General features: G+C 41.0%; 1 protein-coding gene across 10 annotated transcripts in view; it reads right to left on the reverse strand.

The window, feature by feature from the left end:
- Window positions 1–1,132: 1,132 nt before the first annotated feature.
- The window catches only part of PDE7B (phosphodiesterase 7B), a 179,964-nt gene continuing 162,382 nt past the window's right edge, over window positions 1,133–18,714 (reverse strand). For all 10 annotated transcript variants that reach the window (XM_009460730.2, XM_087774705.1, XM_087774706.1 and 7 more), the window contains 5 exons: window positions 14,069–14,160; window positions 12,855–12,999; window positions 10,778–10,874; window positions 6,649–6,729; window positions 1,133–6,095 (listed from right to left, as the gene is read on the reverse strand). In XM_009460730.2, coding sequence (XP_009459005.1) covers window positions 5,878–6,095; window positions 6,649–6,729; window positions 10,778–10,874; window positions 12,855–12,999; window positions 14,069–14,160 — 633 coding nt within the window. In that variant the 3' untranslated portion in view covers window positions 1,133–5,877. The remainder of the gene's footprint in view (window positions 6,096–6,648; window positions 6,730–10,777; window positions 10,875–12,854; window positions 13,000–14,068; window positions 14,161–18,714) is intronic.

Genomic DNA, 18,714 nt, shown 5'->3' on the forward strand with positions numbered 1-18,714 from the left:
TGGACAGGACAAAAAAATTGCCATATTAGTAATTTTTCTTTTGCTGTTCAGTGATTCATTTCAGCATGCTAGTCTACATTATTTGTTTTGAACCATTAAACATCAGCATCCATACAGGCAGTGCCTGTGCAGAGTAGGAAGATGTATTGACTTAGCTGTTCTTGAAAATAACACTGCTAAATCCGTTGTGGAAAATTGTGAGTGGTTTTCCAATGCTGACTATGTAAAACTTCTGGAGAAACCATCACAACTCCATCCATATATAGGACAGATCTCTAAGGGGCTTCAGTCTAGAATACATTCTGCAATTCAGCTTGCATCCAGGGGACACATGAAAACACTTTTTGTTATGGTTCTGAAGTTTTTTTTAATTTTAAGAAAGGGAATTTAAAATATTGGCTAAATAACACTGAAACCAAATCTATTTCCAGCTCTTATATTCAGTTCAATTGTAGCGTTTGCTCTGCACAAACTATGTGAGTGTTGTTACTGAAGACTTTGAGGTACAAATAAAGTCTGGCTTTAGAAATGTATCAAAGTCAAGAAGAAGAGTCCCTGCAGTGGCAGAAGTCAATCAGCGATGACAGGTATTTCTCACTTAGAAATACTTATCGGTGTGGAATGTCAATATTTCCCATATTTTCAATTAAACTTCACAAGCCTCTGTCATGTTGCACATATATATAACATTGTCCACAACTGAGAAATGAGAAAACGGAGATTAAAACTGACCAATGACACTAAGGAGAACTAGTTACTGGAACTGAAACAATAGTAAACAATAGTAAAAGACAACTCCCTCTTCTTTAAATACTTAAACAGGGAAACATTTTCCCTGGGGTTGGAAAATCCTTCTACTATATGCTTAGGAGAAAGAAATGGAAAGACTTTCCTTCATGGTAACTCCGTTTAAATTCCTACAGCAGCACTAAGGGTAAATTTAGAGAAAAGTTCTTCTCAGAAACAGTGCACTAGGAAAGTGATTATTTTGTTGGTAGGAAGGAGCGGCAGTGGGAGGATGGATGCAGCAGGCCTTTTTCTGCCTTGTCAAACCAGGACGTCTTCTGCAAACTAAGGAGATGCTTTCAATCAACTGGCTCTACCAAAGAACTTTGGACACTACATTCTTCTTTTTTTTTTTTTATTTTTTAAATTTTTTTATTAGTTGTCATTCTTTGACATGATGAATACTTACAGCAGTATGTTAAAAAAGATACAGTTAAGTCTCTTGGCATCACTGCATAGCAGTCACAGCATTTTCACACAATCTAGTGCTTCCTTTCAGAATGATGCATATGGCATATATACGCACATATGGGGGCTGATTCTTGGTCCCAGTGAAGTTGGCGGGACCAGTGTTTGGCCCATAGAGTTGTATAAGATATGTGAATATGTATATATAAAATGCTTTACAATAAACATGACATATACAATCTTGAATTCAAAGATAAGCAGAATATATTTTACATCCAAGTCAAACTTATGCTGTGCACTTGAAGTTTATGTACCTAAAATATTGGATGGATAATAGAAACAAATAACAGAATAATAGTTTGCACCAATCAAAGTAATTTGAATATATATTCATGGCATGAAGCTTGCCTTGGGTTTTTCGGGTTTTTTGTGGTTTTGGGTGGCTTTTTTTGGATTTGCAGGATCTTAATTCAAACGTAAGTATTGATTTTTGTGGGCCATGAGCGGGGCATGGTGGTGTCAGGAGGGGAATGGGAGTACTTCATGGACAACTCAGCTGAGTGACTTAAAATATAAGGCTATAAATTATGGCTGGTACCCTGATTGATACCTGAAAATAAAATTATAACTACTTGAGTGTTTCTTCTTTCTGAGGAAGGACTAGTATGTATGCTGTCTCTGTTTTGTTGGAAACCTTTAAAAGAAATTTCAACCACAGACTGGAAAAGCTGGTGAGATAGCTATGCAGTGTGAAAATGGGCTTATCTCGGTTACTGTGGTAGCAGCCTTCTCACTGATCATTTGGGGAGACTTTGATTTTCTTAATTAAAACCAATAGTTTATACAAAAATAGTTGATCCATGTTGTAGATTAGGTTAGCTAGAACTGCAGATTATGTGGGTTTTTTTCTCCATAGACTCTACTTAATCTCAGCTACTCCTCTCTCTGTTTCTGTATTTCAAAGGTACACATTTTCAATAGTCCTTTTTTTCCCCTTTTGGCTGGTGACTGGAACATTGACCCTTAAAAACCCAAAGGTAGGTAAAAATCTTTACTTAATGAAAATGCATATGTATGCACTATTTTAACCAGCCTAAAAGCTTCACTTACCACCACTTCCTTTTATTATTGTTATTGATACAGAATTTGTCTCTTTGATGGTATGAAATCTGCATTTAAAGAAACTAGGTTTTAATCAAATGAATTGTATTTGTGGGGCATAAAAGTGTTTTAAGCTCCTGCTTTTAGCAGTTTTCTGCTTCTTTCCTTATATGAAAAACCTAACCCCATTTTAAAACTTCAGAATCTTTTAGCTGCACTGGCCCAATAAGAAAGAAAAATAATTTACAAGGGGTTTCTGTAAAGTGGCTAATAGGGCTAACAAGACAAAAGTCTGCGTTATCTGCATAGATGTTTTTCTGTTCTGTGCATCAAGCATTCTGTTTGCATCCTGGGGAGAAATCCCAGTACAGAAATGTCCTCCAAACTAGGTAGTACCAAATATACATATCACAACCGCATATACTGAGCACTGGTGCTGTTGGATTGGCTGTTATCGGGTACAGTTTGGTTTCTTCTATGGGAAATCCAACGGTAGCGTTTTGCATTACAGACCCTGGTGAATCTGGCTGCCAGGCATCTGCTGCCAGAGCCTAACTTTCCAGCGCGCTTTTGTCTAGAGCACCTGCGGCAAACTGGCCCAGACCCCATCTTGTGTAATGGGTTTGGCTCACGAGTACAGAAGCATTTCTGGAGGCACCCTGAACCTATTTCAAGCATTGTTTCATTAGACAGGTGATTGAAATCTAGCAAGTATGTTCAGTGCACCAAAACCCCCACAACCTGTTCATTTTAAGAGCAGCTTTTCAAAGTTGGGAAGTTTTAACCTGGTAAGAGCAGACTTGTAATGGACCCTGTAGGCTCTAATTACAGAAAAGGTCTTGGGTTTATTGTAGGTGTAACAGAACTTGATTTGTACCTAAGCTTTCCTGTTGGACCTATTTTCTGGAAGCTCCTCAGAAACAGCTCAACAATGTATCTGTCAAGAGCTTTTTATGCTGCTAGACACCCGGTTTGCTTAAGTAAACTTCAGAACAGTTTTAAAAAATTCTTTGAACTAGATGGAAAATGGCTTCCATTTCTTAGTAAAAAGACAAAACAAGGGAGATTATATCCTTTTGTATGTACTTAAGTGCTTCTAAGCAGCATATTACGCTGCTCACATAATGTCCTAATAATTGTCCTAAATCCATCAGGAGAAGGAAAGATACGCCTAAAAAACTGCAAAGTGGTGACGCTCCCACCCCCACCATCAGGTGGTCAAGACGACAGTTACGTCCTGTAGTTAGAAATAATTTTATTCTACTACAACTCTCTCTCTTTGCTTGTTATGCTATTTCTAATATGTGAGTCCCATTTAGAAGAGGGAGGAAGAAGAATATTTTCTACTGCTTTATAGTTTACAAAAGAGTAGAGGAGAAGAATAACATCGTTCTCGGGATGCTTTGTGTTCTCCCAGTGATTTCCACCTTCCTGCTTCACTGGGTTTCAGTCTCTTTCTCTGAAGATACATGTCCAATGAACTAGTAGAGTAAAACATCCTTTGCTAAAACTTATGCTTTTTATTTTCCTTTAAACTTATTAGTCACCTTATGAGCATGAACGCTTTGTCTAATCAAGTCAATATTCCCTGTAATTGAGAAAAATTCTATTGTATTTTCCCTTGCACTTTTATGAGTAAATATTATCTTTCTCAAACACCAATTTAAATAGCTCTTTCTTTGTTGGCCTCTCCAAGGTATGCATGTCCAAACATGATTATATGGCCATATCTGCTAGTTCTTTTGGAAAACAGCTATACAGATTTGATGTACTGAGGGTTTACAACAATACTATACTTTACCTGAATGCAGTTAGTTAATTTTTCTGGGGGTAGAGGAGAAGGGGACAATCACTTTGGTGCAACGCAGTAGTGTCTGAGAATACAATCTCATTGAAATGATGGAAGCTTAAGTTTTATAAAGACTATCCAAACTGAGGTTGTTTGTGGCATAGGTAAGGCCATGTATCTTTCACAAACATGAGACCATAGAAAATTCCTCAGCTGCTATGATAGTTAAGAGGATTTTTCTTAACAGTCTGACTACAACACATTTTTTTTTCCTTCATTGAGTGTCTAAAAGTCAGTTGAAGAATTTTTTTTTAATGAAAAGAAAAATACAAATGCATTTCAGTGCTGGCTATCTAAGGAGGGAATGTGGGGAAAAATCAGCTACACTGCAACATCACTCGAGAAAACAATTGGACTCCAGAACTATTAGAATGTCGTGCTTTGTAGATCACTAAGCTATTTCATAAAAATCCACACTCTTGAATAAATGGTAATCAGGTTGAACTGTCAAATTATGTGGTGTTGCTGCGGGTTTTGGGTTTTTTTTCAACCTAAACTTCAGGCTCTGTGAAGCATTTGCCTAGACCGAATGTGCAAGGTGCCATGGATTAACAACACGGACCCATATGGAATGTGTTTGAAGTTTTCAAGAAGTTGTTATCCTGCCAGACTTCATTCCTTAATGACCTTTGATACACCTTGGACAGTGGAAAGGCAGTTCAGAATCGTATCTTGTGATCATATGATTTTGGCAGCTCTCAGAAGATGAAGGATGCTAAAAGTTAAGGCTTTTATCCACAAACAATGGTGTATATTAATAAACTCTATACCATATTTACAAATGCTTTCTCTTGTATTAAAACTAACAGTATTCTGTTCACAGTGCCAATGTTTTTACAGGTAGCAATCCCACAGTACTCCAGTATTTTGGCATGGGAATCAGTAGCGCTTTCTATTTACAGAAAATGTACACATATGAATATAAACATGTTACTTGAAACAGTACTCAAAAGATAGATCTGTTCATGTTTCAAAGGTTTAGACTGTACAATACCTTCCCTTTCGTTTGCGAGGGAATACTGTTCCTTGCAATGAGAAGATGCCCGTCTTTTATCCAAAGTGGCATAAAAATGATTACCAAAATGAGCCTTGTTACACTGGAGTTGTGTATACGGAGAGTAACTTCGGTCCAAGGTTTATAGATCTGTTGTTTAGTGCACAGAATACAAACGTTAAAAAGGTTTTTGTTTTAATTACTAAAATAACCAGACTCTCTCTGCCCTCTGTGAGTGCTGTCTCACTCAGCCAGTGTCCTCTGGATGCTGAAGATGCTGGTGGTTTAATGTGCAGCCCAGCTGCCAGCCTGGAAAGCGTATGGCGCTCTGGGCCCTATATACATATGTCACAGTATGACTCGTGGTAAATGAATATATAACCAAGAGTGTCCCTGTCTCCCCTGTTCTCTCAGTAATCCTCCCTGCTTCATGGCAGCTGTAACTGGCCCGGCTTCAGTACTGCTGACTGGGACTTGGCATTCAGGCAGTTCATGATCAGAAGTGACGAATGGCATCAGGCATGCGCAGAACGAAGAGAGGGGAGGGGAACGTGAAGGAGATCCAGAAAAGAACCCAGCAGAACCGCGGGCTTGTTCGTGAGGACCCTTACAGCTTCTGCTTTGCCATTTCTTGCCTTTCCACGGTCCTGACAACAGGCTCCTAGCTCCCCGGGATTTTGTTTGCTGCTGTGGTCAAGACAGAGATAGCAGTGCTATAAGGAAAAGTGCAAAGCTGCCACTAAGGAGTCTCTTCTTCATTTAAAGTCTGTTCTTGGCTGCCAGTCACTTGACCTGAGTGGTCATTGCTCCTACTACTGCTGTGTTGCTTGTGGAGCAAACTCCTCCACTTGGCCTTGTTCCTCCTGAGATGGTTTAGCATATTTTCAGATAGGGGGGTATCGCCTGTAAACTGGGCCCACCTCTCAAAGAGTGGCTCTACGATGTACGTCATGAACCCTGGGGAAACACACGAAGGACAGCAGGTGAGGAACAAATTCATTCCATGAGTGTATTACCCCAAAGAGTGCCTGGAGAGAATGCAGCAATGTAAGTGGCAAAAACCCTGACGAGAAATAACAGTAACGCCTCAAGCAGCCATCAACTCCTTTTGAAATGCACAGCTTTTGACCAGCGCACGTGACAAGATGTGGCTCTATCTGTGTGGGTAACAGTAAAATCTGTGAGAGACGGCATCCTTCTCTGAGGAGATTTCAAACTAGAAAGTAACGGGTGCGTAATCCCATGTGTTGGCTGCGATTTTTCTCTGCAGATATTAGAATGACCACTTTTTTCCCCTATGCAATGACTCCTTTGTCTTTCTATTGAATATTTGGCTTGGATAGGTGTCTTTTTGAACATTTTTATTTACAATGTGAATCATGACTCTTATGGTACCTACAGTTCTTAATGTTAAAGCAACTAGATTGGTGGGGCGGGGGGAGAAGTTTCTCTTTAAGCTTGTGCCATACTGAGATAAACATGGAGAGAAGAGAATGAAACTAATACTTACCAATCTGTATGCTTGGTATTGTATCCTTCTGCTGATTACAAAGGGGGCTTATTTCCAGTTCAAATTTTTGTTCCAGGTCACCTGCAAAAAAACAGAAGAGAAAATAATTTGCTGACACTTATCTCTCTTCTCCATACCTACGTCAGACCATTACAGTGACTGCAACTGTGTGGATTTGGGCAGGTGGAATCTTGCACCAATGACGACCATGTTACATGTCTAAATACCTTCATTTTTTGGACTTTGTTTTTTAGGTATCAGAGAAACTGAGTATGCATACAAAGAAAAATCTCTCTCAGGAAAGGTGACTTTTGAACGAACATTAAATCTGAGCACTTACATGTTCTGAGGACCTTAATTTTTAAAATAGATTCTCTCACATGAAAGATTTTTGGGACATTCTAGTTCATTTACTCAGTGTTCAAATGTCTTCCTGTCAGAAAAACGCAGACTATGTATTTTAGAAAAAATGCATCTCCATTAATACTGTAGTGTGAGTTGCTACTGTGCAATTCTGGAAATTGCTGTTAAAGGGCAGCGTGATGGAGCCTGGCAGTCTGCAGCTGTGTCTGCACTAACTAACAAAAAGGGCCAGAGCATGGGCTTGGGCAATGTGTGTTCATGTGTCAAGAGCTATGGAATTCAAGTTGTAAATGTGGAAAAAGGATTAAATTAAAAATTTGTCTTATAATTGTGGTATAGCTGGTATCAGGGCTATGCCTGTGCTGCTGCGCTGAACTTACTTCACTAATTCCCTGGGTGGCCCAGCAAGTCCCCAGAGTCATCTGCACAGGACTGACTCGAGACAGCAGACAGACCTGAAACAAAGTGGTTGACCAAACTCCTAGCCAGCTTCATAGCACAGTATGTGACTAATTGGAACAGGAGGTCGCCAGGTGTGAAACTGGGACTGCCCTGAAGACTTCTACAAGGCAGCTCCTGCTGAGGCTGGCCCCGGCGTTTGTTTCAACTTGTTGAAGAACAGCCTGGGTAGGGGATCTGCTCACTCCAGATGCCACCTCAGACTGCTCCTGCTGCAGAACTGACCAAATTCAGCATTGAGAAGATGCTTAGAAACAGTCAGTAGAAGTTATTCCTGCAGATGCAGAAATGGTCATGCAAGACAGTCTTCTGTACATAGGTAAGACAGGAGATGTTTTTTATGTAGTTGAAGGTAATCAATAGCAATGGTCATGTGTATGCTGGAGTGGTCACAGAGGACCACAGGCCAGCTGGATATAAGAATTCAGCAGAAAAACAGCTCAGGGAGTCTCATTCGCCCGTTGCCATCCAGACAGCAAACGCTTGTCCTGCTGGAGAGATTGCATTTCCCCATGCAATCAGTACACCATGCAAAGATTGCTGTAAATGAGTTAAGGTGGGTTGGGTTTTTTCCTTTTTTTTTTAAACAAACACTCTGTGGGAGCAGCACGTTCATCCTTCGTGATTTTTTAGCCTTCTCTGAGGCACTGCCAGGGTACAGTCTTGGTTACTGCATGAGATAGAGAACCTTTCCTATCTACAGTATGGGAGGGAAGGGAAACTAGCTGTGGGCAAGCTATTTTGCCCTCAGGCAATAATAACACTTTGTCCATTTGACTTACTAATAAGGATGCAGCCAGGGCTGGTTACCAGAAATGTTCCCATAAATAAGACTGACCTGCTAGATCAGAAAAAACATTGTATTCAACCCAAAAAGAATCATTTTGCTTTAAATCCACTGTTTTTGTTTAAAAGTTCTTTCCTCCCCCCTAACAGACTGTTTTGACTTAACTGCTGTTGTGCCACTCGGGCTCTATAGCCCCATATAAAATACCATTTGCATTTTTAAGCCTTGCCTTTCTTCTCTCTGCAGCATACAACGGCTTCTTAGATGTAAGCGATGGGAGTATTTTCAGTTTTAATTAGATATTTACAAAATACAAGGGAAATGTTTTTAGCTCCACAAACAATCAAAAGGAACAATTCAGCAAAACTGAGGAAAAAAATAACAGTTTTTCATGTTTCCAAACATGTGATTCGTCTGTCCTCTTCTTCCCCCATACCCTCCAAAAATCTTTGACCGAAAAGGAGTGTCTAACTCCAGTGGTGTCCCCTCTGCAGGTATTCTGGGTTCAAAATGGTCGACCTGTCTGGCTTGAAGTGTATCAACATCTTATCTTTGACAAGTCATTTGATTGACAAAAACAAGATTTTCCTTGGCATAGTAAGAACTTAAATGATTGTCAATTTTAATATGTTTCAAGCTGCTATAAAAGTAACTGCATGAATTAATTGCTGAGAACTTTCACACTGGGGAAAACCTTCCAAGCAATTTTAAAACCTCACCAGAGAAACAGATCATTAATGTTACTTAAACATTAGCCATTTTCTTGAAACTTGTTTCTTGCCAGTTCCAGTTTTATATAAACAAATCAAGTTGCATTATTTATCCTGTGTTCCTATTTGACTTTTAAAACGCCCATTTGAGAACAAGTTAAAGTATTTTTCTAGGAAAGGTTCATGTTAGGAGCTGCTGTACGCATCAGGTGCTCCCTGAAACGTACCTGAGTTGTATGTTTTATTTGCTAACAGATGTAGTGTAGATGCACCAGATGACTGGAAGATCAAGAGCTGCATCTCCGCAAATGGCATTAGAAATGTTTGGTCCACAAATGTTCGAACTTTGTATGTGGTCCAGTAGGAAGATTAAACAAGGCACGAATTGTGGTACTATCTATCTGCCTCATTTATAGTTAAAAATCAAAACGAGAGATATGCTAAACAAAAAATAGCTTCAAGCCCCAGCATTGTGTGTAATGGGGTAGAGAGGTCTACAATAACATTTTAAAGTAATAATGGTATCTAAATACATGCTATTTAATATTGGTTTTTGTATCACTTACTAGAATTACACAGCTAGCAGTGACAGTCAGACTGCAGTCTCTGTATATTCTCCCACATGAAATGCTATTTTTCTCCCTGTTATGCTTCTAACTGGTCTCGTATGCTCCAGTGTCCCCTTTCAGAGGTATATTTCAGATGTTATACTAATAAATCTTGAGTCTTGGGGGAAAAGCTTACATTTATAAGAGTTGAAAGTGCTGTCTTTCTCAGCGTGGTCCCTCAATACACTAAAGGTGAGCTACCGCGCAACTGGGCCCCTGTCCTCATGAGTTGGATATTGATTATGCCTTGACTATACATCTGAGAAGTTGCTTATGTCACTTCAAAAGCATCAAAGACATTTCACGAGCTTAAACTGACGCTGGCTGAAAATTGACTTGCTGACCTATTTGTCCTTGTTAGGGACTAACTGTACCAGGTACCAGCTCAGATGTGGCTTAATTTTGTAGTGCAGAATTTTAAATGAATCGAGAACTTCATTGTGTGCTCTTCCAGTGTTTGTAACACTTGCCTTTGGCTCTCAGGATGCTCTGAACAAAGAATTTAGCAGTGATTAAACTCTGCTGCACCCTGTGTTGTAGCACAGCATGACCTCGCCTATGCAGATAGAGCCAAATGGTGTAATTACTGTGTTTCAAAAAAAAAAAAAAAAAACCCTGCCTGACTGCACTCTCTGCAGGGGTCTGAAAACATTTGCAGTAAGTCCTAGCCGAGCTTTGGCTTGCCTGCTTTGGCCCTTTCAACGGCGTGCTGGGAAGTGCGTTTGAACCCTTTCTCTGCATTTGTAGGCAGAAGAATGTGTCATATTTGGGGAATGGTGAGGGTAAGGCTCCCGTCAGAGTTGTAGTGGGAGCATGAAAAGCGAGATAAAAGACAGTGGACAGCGGTAAGATTTTGGTGCAGTGTAGCCCTGGCGCCGTTCCAGCTCAGAAGAGCTAATGGTGACTGGAGGGCTCTCAGAGAAGAATCCAGCCGCGGGCCCTCCAGCCGCATTCAAGCGCTGAGGCACAGCAGAGCCCTCCCTACTGCCTGACGCTGCCATGGGAGCAGCAAGGGCAAAGAAATGCTTGCTGCTCTTCTACCCGTTCCTGCTTTTCGAATGAGGCAGGGTATCTCTTCAATAGCTCGTTCTTGATGGAGATTTCAAGGCAAACTGGGTAGGCTGAATGCCGCCCCTGTCTCGCCGCACAACAAGCCTGGAAGGCTGAGGTGAAAGGGGACCACCGTGCGTGAAGGGGCTGACCTTGCCGGTAAAACTCTTCACAGACCCGTTCGCTCCACTGTTTGCTCAGATCCCAGAGCCGGCAAGGGTTGCAAATGTCAGCGCACTTGAGTGCAATCTGAAAGCAAAGAAGAAAAGTAGCGGTGAGAAAAGAAATTATTGTCTACAACTGTTTCAGCAGCAAATCTGCAGCCATGAAATGCCCAGGCCTCACCAGCGATGTTGGGAAGGGTTAAGATCACCTTTTAGAGAGCCTCACCCAAATATGCCTTCTGAGGAAAGAGCATTTATTTAAGCTGCAAACAAAACTTTCATTCAGCCCTCCGCTTTACCGTAGTGAGAACAAGAGGAGGGCCAAATTCCAAGGCTGCAAAGTCTTTTGGATATTCCTTGCAAGGAATAAGCCAACAAAAGCCTCAGGCTGGCTCCTGCTGACTGCCTGGCTCAGCATCCGTGGCTGATGACAAGGAAGGGAAGAGCCAAGACGGTGTAAGACTATTTGGGCATCATTTCTCTGCGGTCTCAGGGAGTGACCTTGCATCTCACTTCAATTACACTTCATCTTAATGTCTGCATATTTACAAAGCTAAGCACAGGGCTCTCCGCACTGCCCCTGGCTTGGTTTCACTTAGTTAACTAGTACTTTTAAGTGCTTTGCAGGGGAATGAGTACAGGAGGGCAAAAGGTTTTTAAAAATCAAGGAACTGCTTCAGAAAAGTAAACCATGTAATGTCTGCCTGTCTTACTGCCTTGGAACAAGATGTCATGTGCCTCATTTCTTCACAGATTGAACACAGTCAAGTTAGCCTGACAGAGGTCAAAAATCATTCTGGCACCCAGGAGGAAAACATAAGTATTTCTGGTATGAATTCAGACCTGTGAACTGAGGGAAGTCTCCAAGTCACTTTTCTCTCTGGATTAAATTGATTACTGTCTATTACAAAGACCTTTCAAACATTCTTTCACTTATCCTGATCAATCAATATTTCTTGATTTTTTTTTTCTTTTCTTCTTCCACAGCTAATCCACCAGGTAGATAAATAAATCTCACCATGTCTGTGCCCTAGTTCCTATCTTCCAGAAAGTGCATAAGAAACTTTTTGCCATAGTTGAGATCTGTAATCCCTGTGCCTTTGGCATTTGCACAATTTTCTTGCCTAATCTGTCCGGAAATATGATAAACCCATCGCCCTGCCCTGCAAGGTCCATGCAGGAATCTGACAGAAGCCTGCATCTGATGGAGGACAGGCGAGCAGATTACTACATTTCCCACGCTGGTGGAGGGGGAAGAATTAACAGATCAGCACTTCTTGCCTTACAGCTGTCACCTTTCCTGTAACCTCAACAAAGTGATAACATGTAGATGTTTGTTTTATTGACGATAACGATTATTTAAACTCCTTTATGTATTTAAGAGTGAAATTGATGTCATTTCTCCAGAGAAGCATGTATCTGCAGCTACTTTAATCACAATAATGCTTTAATAGGTAGAGGTTTATTCTGAAGAGCCTGTAAATGACTGCAGCTTAGCTGGAAGAACCAGTTTGAATCTATTTGATTTTTAAATAAAACATGGTTTCTTCATTAGCTGGGCTGATCCACTAGAGAAGCACCTGCTGCCATGGCAACAGCTGTCTCTGCAGAGGCAGCTTCTGAACATCCATCACAGGAACGGGACTTGGGCACCTGATGTCAGGCTGTCTTGGAAAGAACAGCGACAAGGGGGCTCTCCTGCATGCTGCTAGGAAACAACACCAGTGAAGCGATGTTTGCCAAAAGAGAAAACATAATCGAAGCATTACCTGGCAAGAGACGCAGTGGTCTGGAAATAAAGTAATCAATAGCTTATCTTAATTTATCGGCATTTCACACTCCCCTGTATCTGTTGCATTCACAGCTTTTTAACTCAAGGATATACTGGAAATACCTTATGCTTGCCTGACACACCAGGTGGCTGAAGCAAAGTCTTTATGGTGAGAGGGAAGGAGACACTGATGCCCAGACACACTATCGTATGCTATTCTAACATATACTAGGAAATACCGTGACTTGGAAAATGAATAAAATAGAATAGTGCAAAAATAATTTTTGAAGTTACCTGAAGCATAAAATGTCTGTCTTGTGCATCCTCCAGCCTCAAATCCTGATTGTCAAGGTGAGATTTCAGACGGATCAAAAACTCATTCTGCCTGTTGATGTCTGTTGCCAAGATCAGGGAGCCCAACTGCTGCTCGATGTCCTGTCTGGAATAAGGAAAATAAGCCCCTTCAGTCATGGAACTATTGAACATTAATAGCTCAAAACAACCTGCTACGGATCATAGCATAAAGCTCCCTCTTTCTTTATGGATCCAGCCTGATCTGTTTGGTCAGTCTCTGCTGGGGTTTGCAGGGTACAACTGTTCTAGCTGCTTAAATGTGTTCAGGAGGAATAGATAATGTAGAAGGAAAATGCTTGTTGGCACAGGTGGTTCTGAAAGCTTCTGAAAAGTGCTAGGAAAGTAAAAAAACCCAAAACAACAGCATGATGCGTCTAGAAAAATGTTCACATCTTACTTCAGCTGCTCAGAGCTGGGTGCTGAATACAGCAACTTTAAAGCTGAAGTTGAAGTTGTAAAGGACTGAAGTCCTTTGAAGTAGGACTGAAATTGTTGGTCTGATGCAAAGGATTTCTGGAGGGATAGGGAGCTTATTGCTTCCGGGTAACTTGTTTATATTCTTGGTAAGGTCACCTGTGATTAAAACGTAGTATTGCAGGCTGTTCATTGGCTCAATCTCCATTCCTTGGTGGGAGTAATGCTGCACAAAACCAGCACATAAAAAGTTAGCATCAACTTGGCCAAGGTGCTCATGTTGCAGGGTTTGTTTTTTTTGCTACACCCCAAAAGACAGTGAAGACTGAACCACACCTCCTCAGTCAGGTGTGGAAGTCCTGAGCAATCTTGATGCTACTCAACCAACTCCTTCATTTTTCTCTCTGTTTCATGCTTTTTTAATCACTAAATCTTTACAGATTTGGTTGGTGGTATGTAAAACAAAAAATGCCAACTATGGAGCCGAAAAGGTTCATTCCTGCTGGGACTCCCAATGCTCCCGGCACTCACAGCGGCCATTCCTGTGCTGCAGAAGTGGCAAAGTCTTAGAAAATACTTCTGCTGTATAACTTTGTCTCATGATTTCATACTGGCACCAAGAGAGGGCAGGAAGTTCAGCCTACTCTGAAGCCTGGGCCTCTTTGCCACTCTCCTTTTAAGAAGAGTGATGGCAGCCATGGACTAGTTTCAGTGATGCATTTCCTCCGGCAGACACTTACGTCACCTCCTTGGGCAGATGGGCGAGGAGCCGTGACTCTCGAAGCATGCCTATCGTAGATCGCCAGTGATGATTTTCTAGCACTGAAACGTTCTAGGGAGGAATAAAAGGAATCAATTCAAGGATTAGGCAGGTATCCATGGTACAGATACAGATTTGCCATATCACATGATGCCTAGAGCTGGTTGCAAGGGCTGTAACATGACCCTAAAATGTGTGCTTTTTAGCCACCTTTTGGATTTGAGGAATTGGTCTGGATCTCTAGAGTTAACGACCTTGTGCTTCTAGGTTTCCCAGCTAAGGTCAGCCCTAGAGTCATGTTGTTCTACAGTTTTTGAGTCCTGCTGTGAACAGAGGAGCTAATCTCATCTGAGTGGGAGGCAGCTTGCATTCTAACAGATTTATTAACAAATGAATTAAAGCATGAGTGTGAAATCATATTTTTACCTCCTACTGATCCCAGGTTGACTTCTCAGCTTCTACTGTTTGAATGCAGAGCGGACACGAGAAAGAAAACTAAACTGCCAAGTTTCCCTTGGAGTCAGGGAACTGGAAGCGGCCTGCAGCTGCTTGGTGAAAGCAAGAGGAGTATCAGTATCACTGAGCATCTGCAGGCTTCAGCAACTTAGTCTGCAACAAATTTTGAGTCCTTTTTTGTTTGTTTTCTTCCAACTAAGTGGAACCAAAGTTAGGTCGGAAAAAATTCTTAGGGAACAGAAACCCAGCTTTCTAGGTTGTCTGTAAATTACAACAAATTAGGTACCTTGTGTCTGATGACTTTCTATTACTATCCTAACTCACAATGCATTTGCCAGTCATCACTCATTTAGTTCACAGAGTACTTTCTACCACTGCACACCTCAGAAATGTCACTTGTTCAGAAACCTCTAACACAATTCTTCTAATTCACAAAAGCACCTGCTTGCTGCAGAGAAGCAGCCTGGCGGAACACCCCTCCAGCGAATGCCACAGTCCCCAGTTAAGTGCAAAAACGTGCACAGTGTGAACGAAGATGACTGTCACCTAGCAATGGGGACACTCTTGGGGGAGTTAGGGCATCTGATCCCTGTTTTGGTCAGTTTAGGGCTTTTGCAGTAGATGAGCACTGGATTAAAAAAACCCCAAACAGAACCAAACCTCTTGGGCAGGTAGCAGAGCGAGGACTCCACCCCGTCACTGCCAACTGGGAAACCAGAGTCAGAATCCCTCTCTCCAGCTACTGTTAACCTCTGGCTCCCTTCTGCCCAGACCCGCAGCTCTGAGGTGTAGCTGCTTTAGTGCTGCCTTTCCTGTTGGATGTGATGCACAGCTTCCACTTCTCCAAGAGGGACTGAACAGTGCTTTCTCCTTAAGGCTTCCCCATCCTCCTTCGTAATCCTGTCATATCTAATGACTGTTGAAACACTAAACATTGCCAGTAACCAAGATCCAATTTGCATTTTGATCATCTTAGTATTTTTCCTGAGATTTCATGCTCAGAATTAGTGCAAAGGTGAGGGCGCAAATTGGATTGATTTCCTATTACAATATTTTCTGCAGTATGTTCTGTTGCTTTTTAATTCACACAATCACTGATATGTTGCTTTGGTATTTCTTTAGGGGTTTTTTGGGTTTGTTTTTTTTGGGGGGAGGGGTTGTTTTGGTGGGGTTTTTTTGTTTCCCTAATAGAAATCACGGATACTGGGGGAAAAAAACAAAACAAAACCAATCCCAAAAGTTTCCAGCCATGCAAAGACTAAGTCCTTTTCCTTGGAAGAGCTGACAGACTCAGAACTCAGGATCAGCTATGCAGTATCTAAATTACTTTTGACAGCAATTCTGTCCATTAGCCAACTTAAATATCCCTCTTCTCTTTTTGCTTAAATACATCAGGATGGACTTTTGCAACCCTACACTCTGACCAAGAAAAATAAGGGAATGTAATAGGACATAACAACAATTTTTTTTGCTTCTTTCACCTCCCTAGTCTCAGAGCTGCATCCTGGTCCCAACAGTCACCCCAAGTCCACAGGCTGCCATCTTCCTACCCTAAGGTAAGTTAGACAAACCCCAGCTGACTGTCACCTTTGGCTTTTGGGAAGGCTTACACTCGTTTAAGATAGTGCCTGTGTGCACAGTTCCTGTGGCCCTGGTCTGAGTGCACCCCTGAAACATCCCAACTGGGGAGATCCCCCTCGGAGCACCCTGTGCCCCCACGTCCCTTCCAGCACGGTGGTGTTACTCGCTGGGAGGAGCTGCTTCGGCAACACCCACCTCAACCAGGGAATTACATTCCATGGATGCAGTTGCTCTTGGCCACGCTGAAGGCCAGCCAGAACAGGGCTGAGTCAGTAGGTATCTAAGAACTTTCTTGCAGCCAATTAATAGTTACTCAAAGGAAAAAGCAAACTTGGGTATCCATCCCAGAGTATTTCCACTTCTGTAAGTTTCTGCTCTTTGCCTGCTGCTATAGGAAGAACTTAAACCGAAGCTGCTGCACTGTCTGATTTTCCCACACTTAAAGCACACGGAGGAGGGAAAAGGAAAGGTCAAGTTAACAAGTGACAACTGAGCATGAAGTCATACGACTCCCCTGTTAAATGCAAGCAGCCAGAACCCTTGAAGCTGCTGCCAACAATTAGTAGAGTCAGTTATTCCATCTAGGAACACTCTACTGCCTTATTAAGACTAATTGCTATGAGCTATCTGATTGCCTAGGCTGGTGGGGAGATAACCCATGCAGGGAAAAGTCTATGTGCTGCCTTGCAGACTGGGGTTCTCAGCTCTGACCTCCAAAGAGGTTCCCCTAACTTCTTATTTTTTTAAAAACTGAGTAGCACAGGTTTGTTTTAAAGGCTGCATGCTAGGAAGCCTCTGTCACATCTACTGCCCCAAACGAGTGGATTGCTGTAACACAGACTTCAGGACTGTAGGGAAAAAACCTGTTTTTTCACCTAGACTATCACAAAATTTCCAATCTATGACTTTCCCTGAGCCATTCAAACCACCACACTTGATACATGCATTTGGAAAAGAATAATAACTTGAAGAGAGGAAGACTTGCTCTTAAGTAGGTGCAGAGAAAACTTCCATTTTAATTCAGAGTGGAAGGCGATCTAAATTTCTTTCAATCTGGTCATCCATTCTTAGTCATTGAGCAATTGGTTTAACTACACAGTGTTAAATACCTGAAAACGATACTTTAATTAGAAATGGTGCTTTTAAGGAAGACTGCAAAGTAGAACTGTGATAACTGGTGCCCAAAACATATTTTCCTATTTCTAGTTTCTATACATGTATATTGAAGTTGTAAAGCGTTCTTTCAAAGATCTCTGAAACCTGTTTTGTACTACAGATGTAGTATGTGATCATTGCAGACTTCTAAACTATTACCCATCATTTGAGCCAGACAAAGATAGATCTCAACTCTCTATTACTGAAGTTATAAAATAACACTTTATTTATAACAATGCTATGTTTTTTTAGGAAATTCGTAAATAATTTTCAGTAAAATACAGTTTCTTTTTTTTAAAAAAAAGGCAGTATGACTTTTTCTGGTGTTAGGTTTGATGTTGAGTTTTGGATAAATACCAGCCAGGATCAATCAAGGAGCAATCTTGAATTGTATGCTGCTTTCAGTCAAAAGAAGCAGAAATAACGTTGGATAAGCCAAACGTATCAACGACAATTTCAGTTATTTGTGACATTTAAGGCTACAGAGACCTAAGACAATGATTATCAAGCAAGAATAAAACTTTTAGTTTTCATTTTAATGGCCAATGAAAGTTAGAAGCGAAGCCTGCATCACATAACAAGGAATGCTGTTGTGCTCCTCACAGGAGGCTAAGTGACCTCCACGTCCCTACTTTCACCTTTTACACTCTCAACCGTCTTTGTAATGCTAGAAGCTTAAAGGAGGCACTTTTATTTTTGTGGAAAATTATGGTGCCTCACATGCAATAGACTCTTGTGGAAATTACCCTATAGATTACAAAAAAATGTCTTGCATCATAAAATATGGATTTAATTTGAAAATGAATATTGAAAGTTCTGAACTCCTTGGTGATGACACCTACCTTCCTGAAACATGATTCTGCTCATATGTGCCCTTCAGAAGCTGTCAAACACGTTGCATCTTTGTCAAATACTGACTGACCTCATCTTGCAAAACCTTTTTTTCCGGATCATTCAAATGTAAAGCTCTAATTTAAATTTACAATCAAGAGAAAAGAGACGCCATAAACAGATAACCCTAAGTCTCAGTTACTACTGTCTCAGTGACAGATGACTGCCAACTATGTTAAAACTTACGTACTTTTGCTTGATTATTTTTCTGATTAGTCCCAGCAGTTCTGTGGCTCTGCTATTTAAAAACCAAAACCCCTAGAACGTTTTTGTTTCAGTTTCAAGCACATGTTAAAGTACTAATCTTGAGAAGAATATAATTTATTGTTCTAAAGACTATTCACTGAATCTAAATTTTTCACTAAAAATCTCTTCAGCAAAACTTTTTTTCCAGCACTGTTATTTTTATTGGCATTCATGTACTAAAATCATCTGAAACAAGCTGGGATCAATTTCAGATAAAATAATATAAGTGAAACTTGCCAGTGAACATCCCTAAACAGGATACTTAAAAATCACATTTGCTGTTGAAAGATTGCATTT

Source organism: Nipponia nippon, unplaced genomic scaffold (assembly GCF_047370975.1).
Source record: "Nipponia nippon isolate SJK-2023a ecotype South Korea unplaced genomic scaffold, ASM4737097v1 scaffold_4, whole genome shotgun sequence".
Taxonomy (NCBI): Eukaryota; Metazoa; Chordata; class Aves; order Pelecaniformes; family Threskiornithidae; genus Nipponia; species Nipponia nippon.